At 47.7% G+C, this 17,932-nt stretch overlaps 1 protein-coding gene across 1 annotated transcript in view; it reads right to left on the reverse strand.

Annotated features, from left to right (window-relative positions):
- Positions 1-467: 467 nt before the first annotated feature.
- Positions 468-17,932, reverse strand: part of LOC146194403 (uncharacterized) — a 103,582-nt gene continuing 86,117 nt past the window's right edge. Inside the window, exon 4 of the mRNA XM_084596550.1 lies at positions 468-605. Within this exon, the coding sequence (XP_084452676.1) occupies positions 468-605 (138 nt within the window). The remainder of the gene's footprint in view (positions 606-17,932) is intronic.

Consider the following 17,932-nt stretch of genomic DNA (forward strand, 5'->3'; position numbering starts at 1 on the left):
AATTTTCATTACTCTCTGAATTAAGTCGGACAGCGCATTTCGGCAAAGAATGGTAACTATGATCTAAAGAGCGCACAAGAAGAATAGGAATGAACATAATTTTACTAACATGCATCAGAACAATCTATACGATCAGAAAATAAATCTACCAGTGAACACCTTACCATCACATTTAGTCAATTTTTCATCGCAGGGCGAAACAATACTATATGTGTATTTATTAAACAACTGTAATCCTTCGTATAACAAATCCTACAAGTAAAATTTTCGTTATGTATTGCCAGACAGGCGTTGTAATGACCGTGATGAAAAGGTTTAACGTGATTCAGCCTACACATACATAATCTCGTGACATATATATTTTTTTTAGGTTCGTCCCTTCGATAAAATTACTAACACTAGACAATCCGTGTATTTCCATAAAAATGGATCTGTTTTTGTTACTGCAACTTATTTGAACCTTGGAGTCACACCAAAAGCGAAGATATGGTAGACGGCTCCAGTGAGATGTTCATGGCAGGAGAGCAATGGGGTGACGAGTGAGAGCGACCGGCTAGCTTCGTCTGGTACAGCACCAAAGTGTAGGTGACGACGACACCAACCATCTGAAAAAAGCAAGAAGTCCTAAAAATGTTCGCAACATTTGGTTACGCCGAGGCGCTCCAAGAAAGAGCTGAGCTCGGAGGGCAAAACTGGCGCTATAAATAGCAGCATTATCACCAATACGAACCGGTAGTAATAAGCTCGAAATCCCTTGGCACTGCAACGGCCGCGATTTTCTGCGCCGCCCCGTCCACGTATCCAACTCGTGTTTCCGCCCAGCCGTGCTTGCACAACATTGATAAGATGAAGCAGTCATCACGCAAACATGCCAGTCTTTTTTCCCCGGAAATAAACATTTCCCTATCGCTGTTCACTGAATAGACGATGGACTATGGCACAGAAATATGGCAAATATATAATATAGATGCGGATATTATGCTTGTCCTTGCGTTGTGCCATTGCCAACGCTGGCCTTAATTGCATAGCTTGCAGGACAAGCAGCTTTCTTTCCTCGACAAGATTTTTGCTATGCCGAAAAACCTCGTGGTTTTCTCCTTTACAAGTACCACAGGAGAGCAAATGCACAAATCTCGTGAACAGGAACACACCTCTCTTCGTTGTATCCTGCCTGCAAACTGCGGCGTCTGCCCTAACACTGATATATATATACATATATATATATATATATATATATATATATATATATATATATATATATATATATATATATATATATATATATATATATATATATATATATATATATATATATATATATATATATATATATATATATATAGTCGGCGAGGCCTTGGCCTCGCCGACTGTTGGCTTCTTTCCTTTATGTATTATAACGAGCACCCTCATTTCCCCTTCATTTATCTGCTTGTCGGCGAGACCTTGGCCTCGCCGACTGTTGGCTTCTTTCCTTTATGTATTATAACGAGCACCCTCATTTCCCCTTCATTTATCTGCTTGTAGCTTACGGGGGTCTCGGTTCTGGCAGTCTTGAAGACATAGGTAGCGTAAGAGGGTTCTAGCACAGCTTTCGCCCTCGCTCTTGATCACGTTCTACGTGCCGCTGGCGGTAACAAAGGACGTTCCACGTCCACCGCTATGGTTGAGGGTGGCGCTGGTTAACACTCTCAAGGTTCGTATAAAGACAACATAAATACCCAAGAAAGTAGCAGGGGGGACAGCGGCCGATGTAGCTCAGTTGGAAGAGCACCGGACGCGTTATTCGGAGGTCGTGGGTTCGGATCCCACCATCGGCACGTTGTTTTTTCTTCTACTTTGTGTCTAATTATCTTTCCCCTTAACAGATTACAATACTAATTTCTGTGATTATCCAAGTAAACATAAAAAAAGACATGAATTACCATCCCCAACGCTTTCCTTGGCCTCGCCGACTGTTGGCTTCTTTCCTTCATTTATTATAACGAGCACCCTCATTTCCCCTTGATTGATCTGCTTGTAGAATACGGGGGTCTCGGTTCTGGCAGTCTTGAAGCCATAGGTAGCGTAAGAGGGTTCTATCACAGCTTTCGCCCTCGCTCTTGATCACGTTCTACGTGACGCAGGCGGTAACAAAGGACGTCCCACGTCCGCCGCTATGGCTGAGGGTGGCGCTGGTGAACACTCTCAAGGTTCGTATACAGACAACATAAATACCCAAGAAAGTAGCAGGGGGGACAGCGGCCGATGTAGCTCAGTTGGAAGAGCACCGGACGCGTTATTCGGAGGTCGTGGGTTCGGATCCCACCATCGGCACGTTGTTTTTTCTTCTACTTTGTGTCTAATTATCTTTCCCCTTAACAGATTACAATACTAATTTCTGTGATTATCCAAGTAAACATAAAAAAGACATGAATTACCATCCCCAACGCTTTCCTTGGCCTCGCCGACTGTTGGCTTCTTTCCTTCATTTATTATAACGAGCACCCTCATTTCCCCTTGATTGATCTGCTTGTAGCTTACGGGGGTCTCGGTTCTGGCAGTCTTGAAGCCATAGGTAGCGTAAGAGGGTTCTATCACAGCTTTCGCCCTCGCTCTTGATCACGTTCTACGTGACGCAGGCGGTAACAAAGGACGTCCCACGTCCGCCGCTATGGCTGAGGGTGGCGCTGGTGAACACTCTCAAGGTTCGTATACAGACAACATAAATACCCAAGAAAGTAGCAGGGGGGACAGCGGCCGATGTAGCTCAGTTGGAAGAGCACCGGACGCGTTATTCGGAGGTCGTGGGTTCGGATCCCACCATCGGCACGTTGTTTTTTCTTCTACTTTGTGTCTAATTATCTTTCCCCTTAACAGATTACAATACTAATTTCTGTGATTATCCAAGTAAACATAAAAAAAGACATGAATTACCATCCCCAACGCTTTCCTTGGCCTCGCCGACTGTTGGCTTCTTTCCTTCATTTATTATAACGAGCACCCTCATTTCCCCTTGATTGATCTGCTTGTAGCTTACGGGGGTCTCGGTTCTGGCAGTCTTGAAGCCATAGGTAGCGTAAGAGGGTTCTATCACAGCTTTCGCCCTCGCTCTTGATCACGTTCTACGTGACGCAGGCGGTAACAAAGGACGTCCCACGTCCGCCGCTATGGCTGAGGGTGGCGCTGGTGAACACTCTCAAGGTTCGTATACAGACAACATAAATACCCAAGAAAGTAGCAAGGGGGACAGCGGCCGATGTAGCTCAGTTGGAAGAGCACCGGACGCGTTATTCGGAGGTCGTGGGTTCGGATCCCACCATCGGCACGTTGTTTTTTCTTCTACTTTGTGTCTAATTATCTTTCCCCTTAACAGATTACAATACTAATTTCTGTGATTATCCAAGTAAACATAAAAAAAGACATGAATTACCATCCCCAACGCTTTCCTTGGCCTCGCCGACTGTTGGCTTCTTTCCTTCATTTATTATAACGAGCACCCTCATTTCCCCTTGATTGATCTGCTTGTAGCTTACGGGGGTCTCGGTTCTGGCAGTCTTGAAGCCATAGGTAGCGTAAGAGGGTTCTATCACAGCTTTCGCCCTCGCTCTTGATCACGTTCTACGTGACGCAGGCGGTAACAAAGGACGTCCCACGTCCGCCGCTATGGCTGAGGGTGGCGCTGGTGAACACTCTCAAGGTTCGTATACAGACAACATAAATACCCAAGAAAGTAGCAGGGGGGACAGCGGCCGATGTAGCTCAGTTGGAAGAGCACCGGACGCGTTATTCGGAGGTCGTGGGTTCGGATCCCACCATCGGCACGTTGTTTTTTCTTCTACTTTGTGTCTAATTATCTTTCCCCTTAACAGATTACAATACTAATTTCTGTGATTATCCAAGTAAACATAAAAAAAGACATGAATTACCATCCCCAACGCTTTCCTTGGCCTCGCCGACTGTTGGCATCTTTCCTTCATTTATTATAACGAGCACCCTCATTTCCCCTTGATTGATCTGCTTGTAGCTTACGGGGGTCTCGGTTCTGGCAGTCTTGAAGCCATAGGTAGCGTAAGAGGGTTCTATCACAGCTTTCGCCCTCGCTCTTGATCACGTTCTACGTGACGCAGGCGGTAACAAAGGACGTCCCACGTCCGCCGCTATGGCTGAGGGTGGCGCTGGTGAACACTCTCAAGGTTCGTATACAGACAACATAAATACCCAAGAAAGTAGCAGGGGGGACAGCGGCCGATGTAGCTCAGTTGGAAGAGCACCGGACGCGTTATTCGGAGGTCGTGGGTTCGGATCCCACCATCGGCACGTTGTTTTTTCTTCTACTTTGTGTCTAATTATCTTTCCCCTTAATAGATTACAATACTAATTTCTGTGATTATCCAAGTAAACATAAAAAAAGACATGAATTACCATCCCCAACGCTTTCCTTGGCCTCGCCGACTGTTGGCTTCTTTCCTTCATTTATTATAACGAGCACCCTCATTTCCCCTTGATTGATCTGCTTGTAGCTTACGGGGGTCTCGGTTCTGGCAGTCTTGAAGCCATAGGTAGCGTAAGAGGGTTCTATCACAGCTTTCGCCCTCGCTCTTGATCACGTTCTACGTGACGCAGGCGGTAACAAAGGACGTCCCACGTTCGCCGCTATGGCTGAGGGTGGCGCTGGTGAACACTCTCAAGGTTCGTATACAGACAACATAAATACCCAAGAAAGTAGCAGGGGGGACAGCGGCCGATGTAGCTCAGTTGGAAGAGCACCGGACGCGTTATTCGGAGGTCGTGGGTTCGGATCCCACCATCGGCACGTTGTTTTTTCTTCTACTTTGTGTCTAATTATCTTTCCCCTTAACAGATTACAATACTAATTGCTGTGATTATCCAAGTAAACATAAAAAAAGACATGAATTACCATCCCCAACGCTTTCCTTGGCCTCGCCGACTGTTGGCTTCTTTCCTTCATTTATTATAACGAGCACCCTCATTTCCCCTTGATTGATCTGCTTGTAGCTTACGGGGGTCTCGGTTCTGGCAGTCTTGAAGCCATAGGTAGCGTAAGAGGGTTCTATCACAGCTTTCGCCCTCGCTCTTGATCACGTTCTACGTGACGCAGGCGGTAACAAAGGACGTCCCACGTCCGCCGCTATGGCTGAGGGTGGCGCTGGTGAACACTCTCAAGGTTCGTATACAGACAACATAAATACCCAAGAAAGTAGCAGGGGGGACAGCGGCCGATGTAGCTCAGTTGGAAGAGCACCGGACGCGTTATTCGGAGGTCGTGGGTTCGGATCCCACCATCGGCACGTTGTTTTTTCTTCTACTTTGTGTCTAATTATATTTCCCCTTAACAGATTACAATACTAATTTCTGTGATTATCCAAGTAAACATAAAAAAAGACATGAATTACCATCCCCAACGCTTTCCTTGGCCTCGCCGACTGTTGGCTTCTTTCCTTCATTTATTATAACGAGCACCCTCATTTCCCCTTGATTGATCTGCTTGTAGCTTACGGGGGTCTCGGTTCTGGCAGTCTTGAAGCCATAGGTAGCGTAAGAGGGTTCTATCACAGCTTTCGCCCTCGCTCTTGATCACGTTCTACGTGACGCAGGCGGTAACAAAGGACGTCCCACGTCCGCTGCTATGGCTGAGGGTGGCGCTGGTGAACACTCTCAAGGTTCGTATACAGACAACATAAATACCCAAGAAAGTAGCAGGGGGGACAGTGGCCGATGTAGCTCAGTTGGAAGAGCACCGGACGCGTTATTCGGAGGTCGTGGGTTCGGATCCCACCATCGGCACGTTGTTTTTTCTTCTACTTTGTGTCTAATTATCTTTCCCCTTAACAGATTACAATACTAATTTCTGTGATTATCCAAGTAAACATAAAAAAAGACATGAATTACCATCCCCAACGCTTTCCTTGGCCTCGCCGACTGTTGGCTTCTTTCCTTCATTTATTATAACGAGCACCCTCATTTCCCCTTGATTGATCTGCTTGTAGCTTACGGGGGTCTCGGTTCTGGCAGTCTTGAAGCCATAGGTAGCGTAAGAGGGTTCTATCACAGCTTTCGCCCTCGCTCTTGATCACGTTCTACGTGACGCAGGCGGTAACAAAGGACGTCCCACGTCCGCCGCTATGGCTGAGGGTGGCGCTGGTGAACACTCTCAAGGTTCGTATACAGACAACATAAATACCCAAGAAAGTAGCAGGGGGGACAGCGGCCGATGTAGCTCAGTTGGAAGAGCACCGGACGCGTTATTCGGAGGTCGTGGGTTCGGATCCCACCATCGGCACGTTGTTTTTTCTTCTACTTTGTGTCTAATTATCTTTCCCCTTAACAGATTACAATACTAATTTCTGTGATTATCCAAGTAAACATAAAAAAAGACATGAATTACCATCCCCAACGCTTTCCTTGGCCTCGCCGACTGTTGGCTTCTTTCCTTCATTTATTATAACGAGCACCCTCATTTCCCCTTGATTGATCTGCTTGTAGCTTACGGGGGTCTCGGTTCTGGCAGTCTTGAAGCCATAGGTAGCGTAAGAGGGTTCTATCACAGCTTTCGCCCTCGCTCTTGATCACGTTCTACGTGACGCAGGCGGTAACAAAGGACGTCCCACGTCCGCCGCTATGGCTGAGGGTGGCGCTGGTGAACACTCTCAAGGTTCGTATACAGACAACATAAATACCCAAGAAAGTAGCAGGGGGGACAGCGGCCGATGTAGCTCAGTTGGAAGAGCACCGGACGCGTTATTCGGAGGTCGTGGGTTCGGATCCCACCATCGGCACGTTGTTTTTTCTTCTACTTTGTGTCTAATTATCTTTCCCCTTAACAGATTACAATACTAATTTCTGTGATTATCCAAGTAAACATAAAAAAAGACATGAATTACCATCCCCAACGCTTTCCTTGGCCTCGCCGACTGTTGGCTTCTTTCCTTCATTTATTATAACGAGCACCCTCATTTCCCCTTGATTGATCTGCTTGTAGCTTACGGGGGTCTCGGTTCTGGCAGTCTTGAAGCCATAAGTAGCGTAAGAGGGTTCTATCACAGCTTTCGCCCTCGCTCTTGATCACGTTCTACGTGACGCAGGCGGTAACAAAGGACGTCCCACGTCCGCCGCTATGGCTGAGGGTGGCGCTGGTGAACACTCTCAAGGTTCGTATACAGACAACATAAATACCCAAGAAAGTAGCAGGGGGGACAGCGGCCGATGTAGCTCAGTTGGAAGAGCACCGGACGCGTTATTCGGAGGTCGTGGGTTCGGATCCCACCATCGGCACGTTGTTTTTTCTTCTACTTTGTGTCTAATTATCTTTCCCCTTAACAGATTACAATACTAATTTCTGTGATCATCCAAGTAAACATAAAAAAAGACATGAATTACCATCCCCAACGCTTTCCTTGGCCTCGCCGACTGTTGGCTTCTTTCCTTCATTTATTATAACGAGCACCCTCATTTCCCCTTGATTGATCTGCTTGTAGCTTACGGGGGTCTCGGTTCTGGCAGTCTTGAAGCCATAGGTAGCGTAAGAGGGTTCTATCACAGCTTTCGCCCTCGCTCTTGATCACGTTCTACGTGACGCAGGCGGTAACAAAGGACGTCCCACGTCCGCCGCTATGGCTGAGGGTGGCGCTAGTGAACACTCTCAAGGTTCGTATACAGACAACATAAATACCCAAGAAAGTAGCAGGGGGGACAGCGGCCGATGTAGCTCAGTTGGAAGAGCACCGGACGCGTTATTCGGAGGTCGTGGGTTCGGATCCCACCATCGGCACGTTGTTTTTTCTTCTACTTTGTGTCTAATTATCTTTCCCCTTAACAGATTACAATACTAATTTCTGTGATTATCCAAGTAAACATAAAAAAGACATGAATTACCATCCCCAACGCTTTCCTTGGCCTCGCCGACTGTTGGCTTCTTTCCTTCATTTATTATAACGAGCACCCTCATTTCCCCTTGATTGATCTGCTTGTAGCTTACGGGGGTCTCGGTTCTGGCAGTCTTGAAGCCATAGGTAGCGTAAGAGGGTCCTATCACAGCTTTCGCCCTCGCTCTTGATCACGTTCTACGTGACGCAGGCGGTAACAAAGGACGTCCCACGTCCGCCGCTATGGCTGAGGGTGGCGCTGGTGAACACTCTCAAGGTTCGTATACAGACAACATAAATACCCAAGAAAGTAGCAGGGGGGACAGCGGCCGATGTAGCTCAGTTGGAAGAGCACCGGACGCGTTATTCGGAGGTCGTGGGTTCGGATCCCACCATCGGCACGTTGTTTTTTCTTCTACTTTGTTTCTAATTATCTTTCCCCTTAACAGATTACAATACTAATTTCTGTGATTATCCAAGCAAACATAAAAAAAGACATGAATTACCATCCCCAACGCTTTCCTTGGCCTCGCCGACTGTTGGCTTCTTTCCTTCATTTATTATAACGAGCACCCTCATTTCCCCTTGATTGATCTGCTTGTAGCTTACGGGGGTCTCGGTTCTGGCAGTCTTGAAGCCATAGGTAGCGTAAGAGGGTTCTATCACAGCTTTCGCCCTCGCTCTTGATCACGTTCTACGTGACGCAGGCGGTAACAAAGGACGTCCCACGTCCGCCGCTATGGCTGAGGGTGGCGCTGGTGAACACTCTCAAGGTTCGTATACAGACAACATAAATACCCAAGAAAGTAGCAGGGGGGACAGCGGCCGATGTAGCTCAGTTGGAAGAGCACCGGACGCGTTATTCGGAGGTCGTGGGTTCGGATCCCACCATCGGCACGTTGTTTTTTCTTCTACTTTGTGTCTAATTATCTTTCCCCTTAACAGATTACAATACTAATTTCTGTGATTATCCAAGCAAACATAAAAAAAGACATGAATTACCATCCCCAACGCTTTCCTTGGCCTCGCCGACTGTTGGCTTCTTTCCTTCATTTATTATAACGAGCACCCTCATTTCCCCTTGATTGATCTGCTTGTAGCTTACGGGGGTCTCGGTTCTGGCAGTCTTGAAGCCATAGGTAGCGTAAGAGGGTTCTATCACAGCTTTCGCCCTCGCTCTTGATCACGTTCTACGTGACGCAGGCGGTAACAAAGGACGTCCCACGTCCGCCGCTATGGCTGAGGGTGGCGCTGGTGAACACTCTCAAGGTTCGTATACAGACAACATAAATACCAAGGAAAGTAGCATGGGGGACAGCGGCCGATGTAGCTCAGTTGGAAGAGCACCGGACGCGTTATTCGAAGGTCGTGGGTTCGGATCCCACCATCGGCACGTTGTTTTTTTCTTCTACTTTGTGTCTAATTAGCTTTCCCCTTAACAGATTACAATACTAATTTCTGTGATTATCCAAGTAAACATAAAAAAAGACATGAATTACCATCCCCAACGCTTTCCTTGGCCTCGCCGACTGTTGGCTTCTTTCCTTCATTTATTATAACGAGCACCCTCATTTCCCCTTGATTGATCTGCTTGTAGCTTACGGGGGTCTCGGTTCTGGCAGTCTTGAAGCCATAGGTAGCGTAAGAGGGTTCTATCACAGCTTTCGCCCTCGCTCTTGATCACGTTCTACGTGACGCAGGCGGTAACAAAGGACGTCCCACGTCCGCCGCTATGGCTGAGGGTGGCGCTGGTGAACACTCTCAAGGTTCGTATACAGACAACATAAATACCCAAGAAAGTAGCAGGGGGGACAGCGGCCGATGTAGCTCAGTTGGAAGAGCACCAGACGCGTTATTCGGAGGTCGTGGGTTCGGATCCCACCATCGGCACGTTGTTTTTTCTTCTACTTTGTGTCTAATTATCTTTCCTCTTAACAGATTACAATACTAATTTCTGTGATTATCCAAGTAAACATAAAAAAAGACATGAATTACCATCCCCAACGCTTTCCCTGGCCTCGCCGACTGTTGGCTTCTTTCCTTCATATATATATATATATATATATATATATATATATATATATATATATATATATATATATATATATATATATATATATATATATATATATATATTGTCACTGACAGAAACATAATTTCAATGCGCAGGTTAGGTGACTAGAGGAAGCAGGCTATCCGGCCAATGTAATTTCTTGCCTTTGTGAGAGCCTTCTACAAAAACTGAAATCCAAAAATCCGCGTCAACGCGACGAAGGAAGGGAACCTGTGCACGGGAACTTGTACTTTCACAAGCTTTCGCACAATCTTAAGAAAGTAGCAAAGCGCTACAAGGTGAATCTGCGTTTTTCAGCACCATGCAAAATGTCTGGCAAATGCAGCATTCTAGAAAAGACAAAGAAAAAGCTGGAAGGATGTACGAAAAAACATGCGATGAAAGCCACAGCTTGTGCTACTGGTGTAGTGTACGAGATTACGTTATGTGCTATTGCATATATCGGCCAGATTGGCCGATGTGTTAATGACAGAATAAGAGAGCATAGGAGGTGTGTAGACCATTGCCGACCGTTGCAGGAAATGTAAAAAATGTGGCTCTGGTTATGATTGTGGGCCAGAGTGCGATTTTAAATTTGAACCACTGTACGATTAATCAAATACAAGGGCACGTGCAAAAGACCACCATGAAAGGGAGGTAGTTGAAGCTTGGCTTATATCTAGGGGTGGAGACTTGTGCGTCACCACTCCGTCAATTTGCTTGTCGCATGAAAGAAATTGCCTTTTTGGATGGCTTAATTAAATGATTATTTTTCGTTTCAAGGCAGGGATGTGCCTACAGTTTCCTTGTGGTGCTTTTAAACTGCTTTTTACTCCTGACTTTGCCTTTGCGCAGTTATGTCAAGTTGTTCCGAAAGTTTCCAATTGTTTTTGTTTCTGTTGTTTTTGTGGTTTTACTATTCTAACTCTCCTTTTGCTACGATGTTCCGGCTCTGCTTTTGCTATGATGACTCTTTTAGCATTTATCCTTGTTTTTGTTTACGGTTTTTGGTTTTGTAGTTTGAGTTAGCTTTTGCTATGATGATAAGTCGGAACTGCTAGTTGGTTAATGTTTTTAACTTCCCCTTTGGCATATGTGGCTGTGAACTTCGTCAGTTGATAAGATGACTGTCGTGCTGGCAATGATTATGCTTTGCTTCGTGTTTCCGGATTACTAGTCTTGTGTGGTTGGGAGTGTAAATTACGGCCTGTTTTTCATTAAAAATTCACTTGGTAGTCTGCGCTAGTCCTGTTTTTCAGTGTGTTCCTAGTGTCCCGGTTTCTTGTGATCCTGTTCTGCACGGTGCTTCACCGACTCGCCCACACGAAGGTATCAACCTACACGAGATATAGGTTGCAGGTAACCTATCGGAGGCGACGTAGACTGCTTGCTTCGTTGGCAAGGGATGCAAGACGCTACATATTTAAGAACAGATGATGAGATGAAGAGAAGGTGTTAGGCAAGGAGACACAATCTCCCCAGTACTATTCACAGCTTGTTTAGAGGAAGTATTCAGAGACTTGGAATGGGAGCAGTTAGGGATAAGGGTAGATGGAGAACACCTCAGTAATCTGCGATTTGCTGATGACATTGCCTTGCTAAGCAACTCGGGGGATGAACTGCAAATAATGATTAATGACCTAGACAAGAAAAGCAGAAAGGTAGGCTTGAAAATCAATATGCAGAAGACTAAGGTAATGTTCAACAGCCTCGGGAAGGAACAACAGTTTACATTAGGTAGCGAAATACTGGAAGTAGTAGGCGAATATGTCTACTTAGGACAGGTAGTAACCGCAAATCCGGACCACGAAAAGGAAATAACAAGAAGAATACGATTGGGATGGAGCGCATTTGGCAAGCACTCGCAGATTATGACTAGCAGCTTACCGGTATCGCTCAAGTGGAAAGTATACAACAGTTGCATCTTGCCTGTACTCACCTATGGGGCTGAAACGTGGAGGCTAACCAGGAGAGTTCTACTTAAGTTGAGGACAACCCAGAGGGCTATGGAACGAAAAATGGTAGGGGTAGCATTAAGAGATAGAAAGCGTGCAGAGTGGGTCAGAGAAATAACTCAAGTTACCGACATTCTAGTAGAAATTAAGAAGAAGAAATGGACATGGGCAGGACATGTAGTGCGAAGAGAGGATAACCGATGGTCGCTGAGGGTAACAAACTGGATTCCAAGGGAAGGAAAGCGTAGCAGGGGGCGGCAGAAAGTTAGGTGGGCGGATGAGATTAAGAAGTTCGCAGGGGTCAAATGGATGCAGCTAGCACAGAACCGGGTTAAGTGGAGAAATATGGGAGAGGCCTTCGCCCTGCAGTGGGTATAATCAGGCTGATGATGATGATGATGATGATGATGATGATGATGATGATGATGATGATGATGATGATGATGATGATGATGAGAGGTCAGGACAGTAGAAATGGTTCTTGATGCGGGCGTGGGTTTTCTTATAGCCAAGATGGCCAGCTGTGGAATTGCGGTGAAAAGCTTGCAGAATTTGAGGGCAGAGAACGGGCAACTACGGGAACCCAGGCGTGGCCAGGCGGGTATATAGTTGTGCCGAAATAGCGATGGCATCCCATGACTTAAATATTTTAGCTGATGACGGAGACGGGCATTTGGATGTTTAGTAACACCACCAAGACAGTCTACCAGCTGTCGACAGTATGGGTCAGCACGCTGGTAGTGAGCACAATCACAGTCTATTTCCGGCGCAGGATCAATGCATGGAGGCGGCGGTCATGAGTGTAGGTTTTGAACAGTGTGGCTCCCAAGGCGTAGGCAAAGATAGGTAGGGGTAGCGTTGCTACGGCGAGGCAATAGAACAGCGAAAGAGAGCGTCGGCGTCCTCGTGCTGCTGGCCTGATTTGTAAGTTACTGTGAAGTCGTACTCTTTGAGACGGAAGATCCAGCGCCCCGACACGACCGGACAACTTTTTCACAGATGATAACCAGCATAAGACGTGATGGTCACCGATGACAGTGAAGTGACGACCGTACAGGTAGAGACGAAATTTTGAACAACCCAGACGACGGCGAGACATCGTTTCTCAGTGATAGCGTAGTTTTGTTTCGGCGGACACAGTGTACAACTTGCGTAGGCAACGTTTTCGGTAGAGGAGTGTTGGCGTTGTATGAAAACAGCGCCAGTGTAATGCCCACTGGCGTCAGTGCGCAAATTGGTCGGAATTTTATCATCAAAATGGCAGAGGATGGGATCCGAAGTCAGAGCACGCTTTAGAGCTTCAAAGGCTGACTCACAAGTAGGAGGCCAGTCGAAGGGCGTGTCGGGGCGGAGAAGCGGTGAGGCAACAGAGGCGAAAATGCGGATGAAGCGGCGGAAGTATGATGCCAATCCCAGGAAACTGCGGAGATCTTTGACCCGAGTCGGACGCGGGAAGTGCAGGGTAGGAGCGATTTTCTCATGGCTAGACTGAATTCTTTCGCTGCTTACGAGAGGGCCAAGAACTTTATTAGATTTTGACGCAAAGCAGAATTTCTTAGTGCTTAGCTGAAGACCAGTGCTGTCGAAACTACATCGAGACGAGTGAGATGACCAGAAAATGTCGGAGAAAAACATTAGCTTGGGCGCTTAGCTTCAGTTAAGCCCGGTAGCTTGCGAAAGCAATAATAGCATGTCCCGTTCTATTGCCGCTCTTCTGTTTCCTGAACGCGGCGTTGCCGCCTACTTGCATTCCTACGCTCTTGACTGCTGGATGAACAGGGCGACAGTCTTCTCTGTTCAAAGCATTAATTACATTACATTCGGAGTCGTCGCCGGTTGAGGACGATTCAAGAGAAGCGCGATACGCTCGTCTAGCTGCATCTTGAGCGCGCCGTCGAGTGAGACACTGTTCCCGTTCTTCATCTCTCGCTGTAGCCCGCTGTCATTTCCAGGCTTCATCGAAATGGCGCGACTTTTCTTTCTGTTTATCACGATGCATAGCGAGTGCCTCAGATGAACAAGCGCGAGCATTTATATGCCCATCATTTTCTTCCTCCTCCTCCTCCTTTCAACTTCGAGAGAAGTAGTAACAGCAGTGCATCCACTCGGTAGCAGCGTGGCTCCAGCTGCAGCGCGCCGTGTCTACCGAACGCCGCCACCCGACGACTCACTTGGTAGCCCATCTCACGCAGCTCGTATGACGTCACAGTGACGTCATCATCTTATCCGTGGCGCACCGTACCTACCGAGCACCGCCAACCGACGACTCGACTAGGTAGCCCATCTCTAGCAGCTGGTATGACGTCACAGCCATCTGGAATCATTAACGGTCAAATGTTCCTACCGGCCGTGGCTACGCGAAGGGCTTGAAATATGAGTAGTATTGCTTTCACATTAAAATGACGATGTCGTCGAAGTAACAGAGACATGTTTTCCATTTGAGGCCTCGAAGAACTGTGCAGAATGCTGAAGGAGCGTTGCAGAGCCTAAAAGGCATGCATTACATTATTTTTATATAAATCATCCGGGTGTGACAAAGGCGATCTTCTCTTTGTCATCTTCATGCATGGGGATTTGCCAGTAACTTGATATTAGGTCAAGCCTGGATAAAAATTGGGCACCTTGCAGACAGTCGAGTGCGTCGTGAATTCGGGGGAGAAGATACAAATCCTTGCGAGTGATTCTATTGAGCGAACAATAATCTACAGTAAGTCTAACCAAACCCCCCTTCTTTTTGTGGTAGACGTAGCCGGCATAACAAGCAAAACTGTTTATTTGTACATCAGGTAATGGCGCCTGTTTTCGCTCTGCTTGGCGCGGTCGCCCATGCTAGGGTCTCCCAGCGGTCCGCCTGGTTAGCTTGCCGCTTAGGGCGCTGTCGTCAGTGGCGCCCACAACACCCCCCTTTCTTGAAAGGTTTGATCTCACAGGCCCAGGCGTTCTGGTCGCTTACAAACACGTCCACTTCTTGTGGTGCTCGTGTCCTGCAACGGTTGCAGGTGTCTTGCTGTACGTCTTGCTTGTCCTCTGTCGGTTTGTACAAAGTAGGACCTTGGTCCTGATGTTTTCTGTGTTACCACGCCGTGTTATGCAGCTCCAGCAAGTATGCGCACCGCTGTGCCTGGTGGTAAGCGCTCTCGGCTCCGTACCTTGTGCCGGGTGTCGTATGATCGTTTTGCACGAGCTCTGTAGGCTTCATTAGTTTGTCTGAATTCGCTGTCGTCCCACTTCGGGGCTAGCAGCTTCGAAGTGGCTGGTGTTCAGACGACGACCCATGAAGAGTTCTCCTGGTGAAAACCCTTCCACGCTGGGTGTGGCCCTGTAGGCAAGCAGTGCTTCTTGTATGTTGGAAGGCTTCCTCAAAAGCTGTTTTGCTGTCTGCACAGCTCTCTCAGCCATACCGTTGCTCTGCGGGTAGTAAGGGCTTGAGGTTGTGTGTGAGGCTCCCCAGTGATGCACTAGTTCTTTGAACTCTGTGGAAGTGAACTGCGGCCCGTTGTCTGTGCGTATTGACCTTGGAACACTGTACCGTGCAAACATTGACTCCACGACTAGGCTACGTTTTTTGTAGCTGTCCTCGGCAGCTGTTCTAGCTCGAAAAATCGGGAGTAGTAGTCTACTACTACAGCATACTCTTTCCCCTCCAGCATGAAGAGAGCCATGCCGACTGTGTCCCAAGGGTGTGCTGGCAATGGGGTTAGAAGCAGGGGTTCTGTTTCTGGTTTTCTGTGCTCCCTGCTAGTTGGACGCTTTTCCACGTAGTCTTCAATGTGCTTGCCTATGCCTCGCCACCATACGCATTCTCTTTCCCTCGCTCGTTGTGCCCAAGTGGCCTGCATGGAGTTTTTCCAGAACCTCTACTCTGATGTCTGGCGAGATTATTCTGTCGCCTTTGAATAGCAGACCATCAATGACCGAAATCTCACTAGCCACCTCGAGGCACCTTTTCAGGTCAGGTGACAGCCCATGTACAGTGGCCATGATGTAGTGCTGAAGGTAGCCACCCTGGAAAGAGTTTCGTCTGACTGGATGCTTGCCCTGATTTTGTCCAGCATTTGGTTTGAAGCAGGGAGCTGTTCAAGTGCTAATTCTTCAAACTCGCGCACTGCACTCTCGAGAGTTCTTTCTTTGTCTGCTGGTTTCCCAGATGGCTTCCGGGACAGAAGGTCAGCTGTGTACAGCTTTTTGCCGGGAGTGTGGGACATGGTGTAGTCGTACTCCAAAAGGCGCATCCTGAAACGTTGAAGGCGAGGACTCAGCTCGTCAAGTCGTTTAGTCGTCAGCAGCCGTATTAATGGCTTGTGGTCCGTTTACAGATGAAAGGTTGATCCCAGCAGGTATTTACCGAAATGTTCGCAAGCCCACGTGATTGCCAGTGCCTCCTTTTCGATTTGGGCATATCTTTGTTCAGTATCCGTAAGGGAGCGTGATGCATATGCCACAGGTAGGAGCATTTCGTGCGACTGCTGTAGACGTGCAGCCCCAAGACCGTATGAGGAAGCATCCACAGATACTGCGTGAGGCGACTGAGCGTCGTAGTGAGTGAGAATCGGCGTCCTGCCTAAAGCTTGCTTGAGTTTGTCGAAACTGTGCGGCTGAGCTGGGCCCCAGTGCCAGTCGGCGTCTTGGTGGAGCAAGTCTCTCGGAAGCTTCTTAAAGTCTGCCAGCTGTGCAAGAAATTTCGCTAGGTGGTTTGCAGAGCCCAACAAAGACCTGACTTCTGACACATCACATGGTGGGTCGAGCTGGAGAGCTGGACTATGGCCCTTACCTTTTCTGGGTCGGCGCTGACTCCTGTTGAGTTTACGACGTGTCCTAAGAATGTTACTTCTGTTTGTCGAAAGGAGCACTTGTCGATGTTGAGGGTAACACCTGCATCTTGCAGCTTCCTCAGCACCAGCAGTAGGTTGGTGTCGTGTTCCTCAGTTGACTTCCCTGAGACAATGATGTCATCTTGTAGACAACTCACACCATCTAGTCCTTCGAGCACACGGAGCATTTCTCGTTGGTAGAACTCTGGCGCTGTGGAGATTCCGAAGGGAAGCATCAGGAACTGGAACCTGCCAACTGGTGTGATGAAGGTTGTGTATTCACGAGAGTCCTTGGAAAGTGGCACGTGCCAGTACCCTGCTCGTGCATCTAGGCGGCTGAAAACTGTTGCACCTGCTAATTTTGCAAGACACTCGTCCACCGTAGGCATGAGCACACATTCGCGTATTATTTGTTGGTTCAGTTGTCTATAGTCCACGCAGATACGCAGCTCATTGTTCTTTTTTTGTGGCACAACCATTGGAAAACACCACTCGGTTGCTCGCTCGATCTTCTGGATGAGCCCCAAGTCTTCCATCCTTTCTAGTTCTTTCTTTACAAGTGGAAGCAGTGGAAGAGGCACGCGCCTAGGATAACTGACTATGTATGGCTCAGCATCCTTTTTGACTTTGACACGGTACTCAGTCTTCATGACTCCAAGCCCAGACGTTACCTTTGGGTATGACGCCAAGACTTTGGGGACATCAGTTGATTGTGCGAGGGTTTCGTCTAGCTCAAGAGGGCGCTGTAGAATCCCAAGTGATTCTATGGCTGTTCGACTGAGCAGCGGTTCTTTTAATCCTTTGATGATGAAGACTGCTTCTTGGACTTCAGTGTTGCTCCAGGTGACTGTTGCATCGATGTAGCCAACAGTGGCTATCGCTGTCTGGCCTGGGCCCATCAACAGCTGTTGCGTTGACTTAATGGGTCCCATGACTGTCCTGTCGTACTGGTCGTGTGCGATTGCAGTCACATCTGCGCCGGTGTCGACTTTGAAGGTAAAAGGCAAGTTGTTCACGGTAGCAGTAATCCTCCACGGCGTGTTCACTCCCACTTTGATTTCGCCTATATATAGCTCTCCGAGATCTTTTGGTCATTGTCGGATGCTCGAGGTCTCGTTATTCGGCTTAGACATGCAGACGCGGGCGTGGTGGCCTTTGTTCCCACACTGGTTGCACGTCTTGTCTATCGCGGGCACTGTGTCTTCGTGTGGTCACGCACACCACCACACCACTTGCAGCGTTCGTCTCCCG

The sequence above is a fragment of the Amblyomma maculatum genome, chromosome 3 (assembly GCF_055883805.1).
Source record: "Amblyomma maculatum isolate TAMU_Amacu chromosome 3, ASM5588380v1, whole genome shotgun sequence".
NCBI lineage: Eukaryota > Metazoa > Arthropoda > Arachnida > Ixodida > Ixodidae > Amblyomma > Amblyomma maculatum.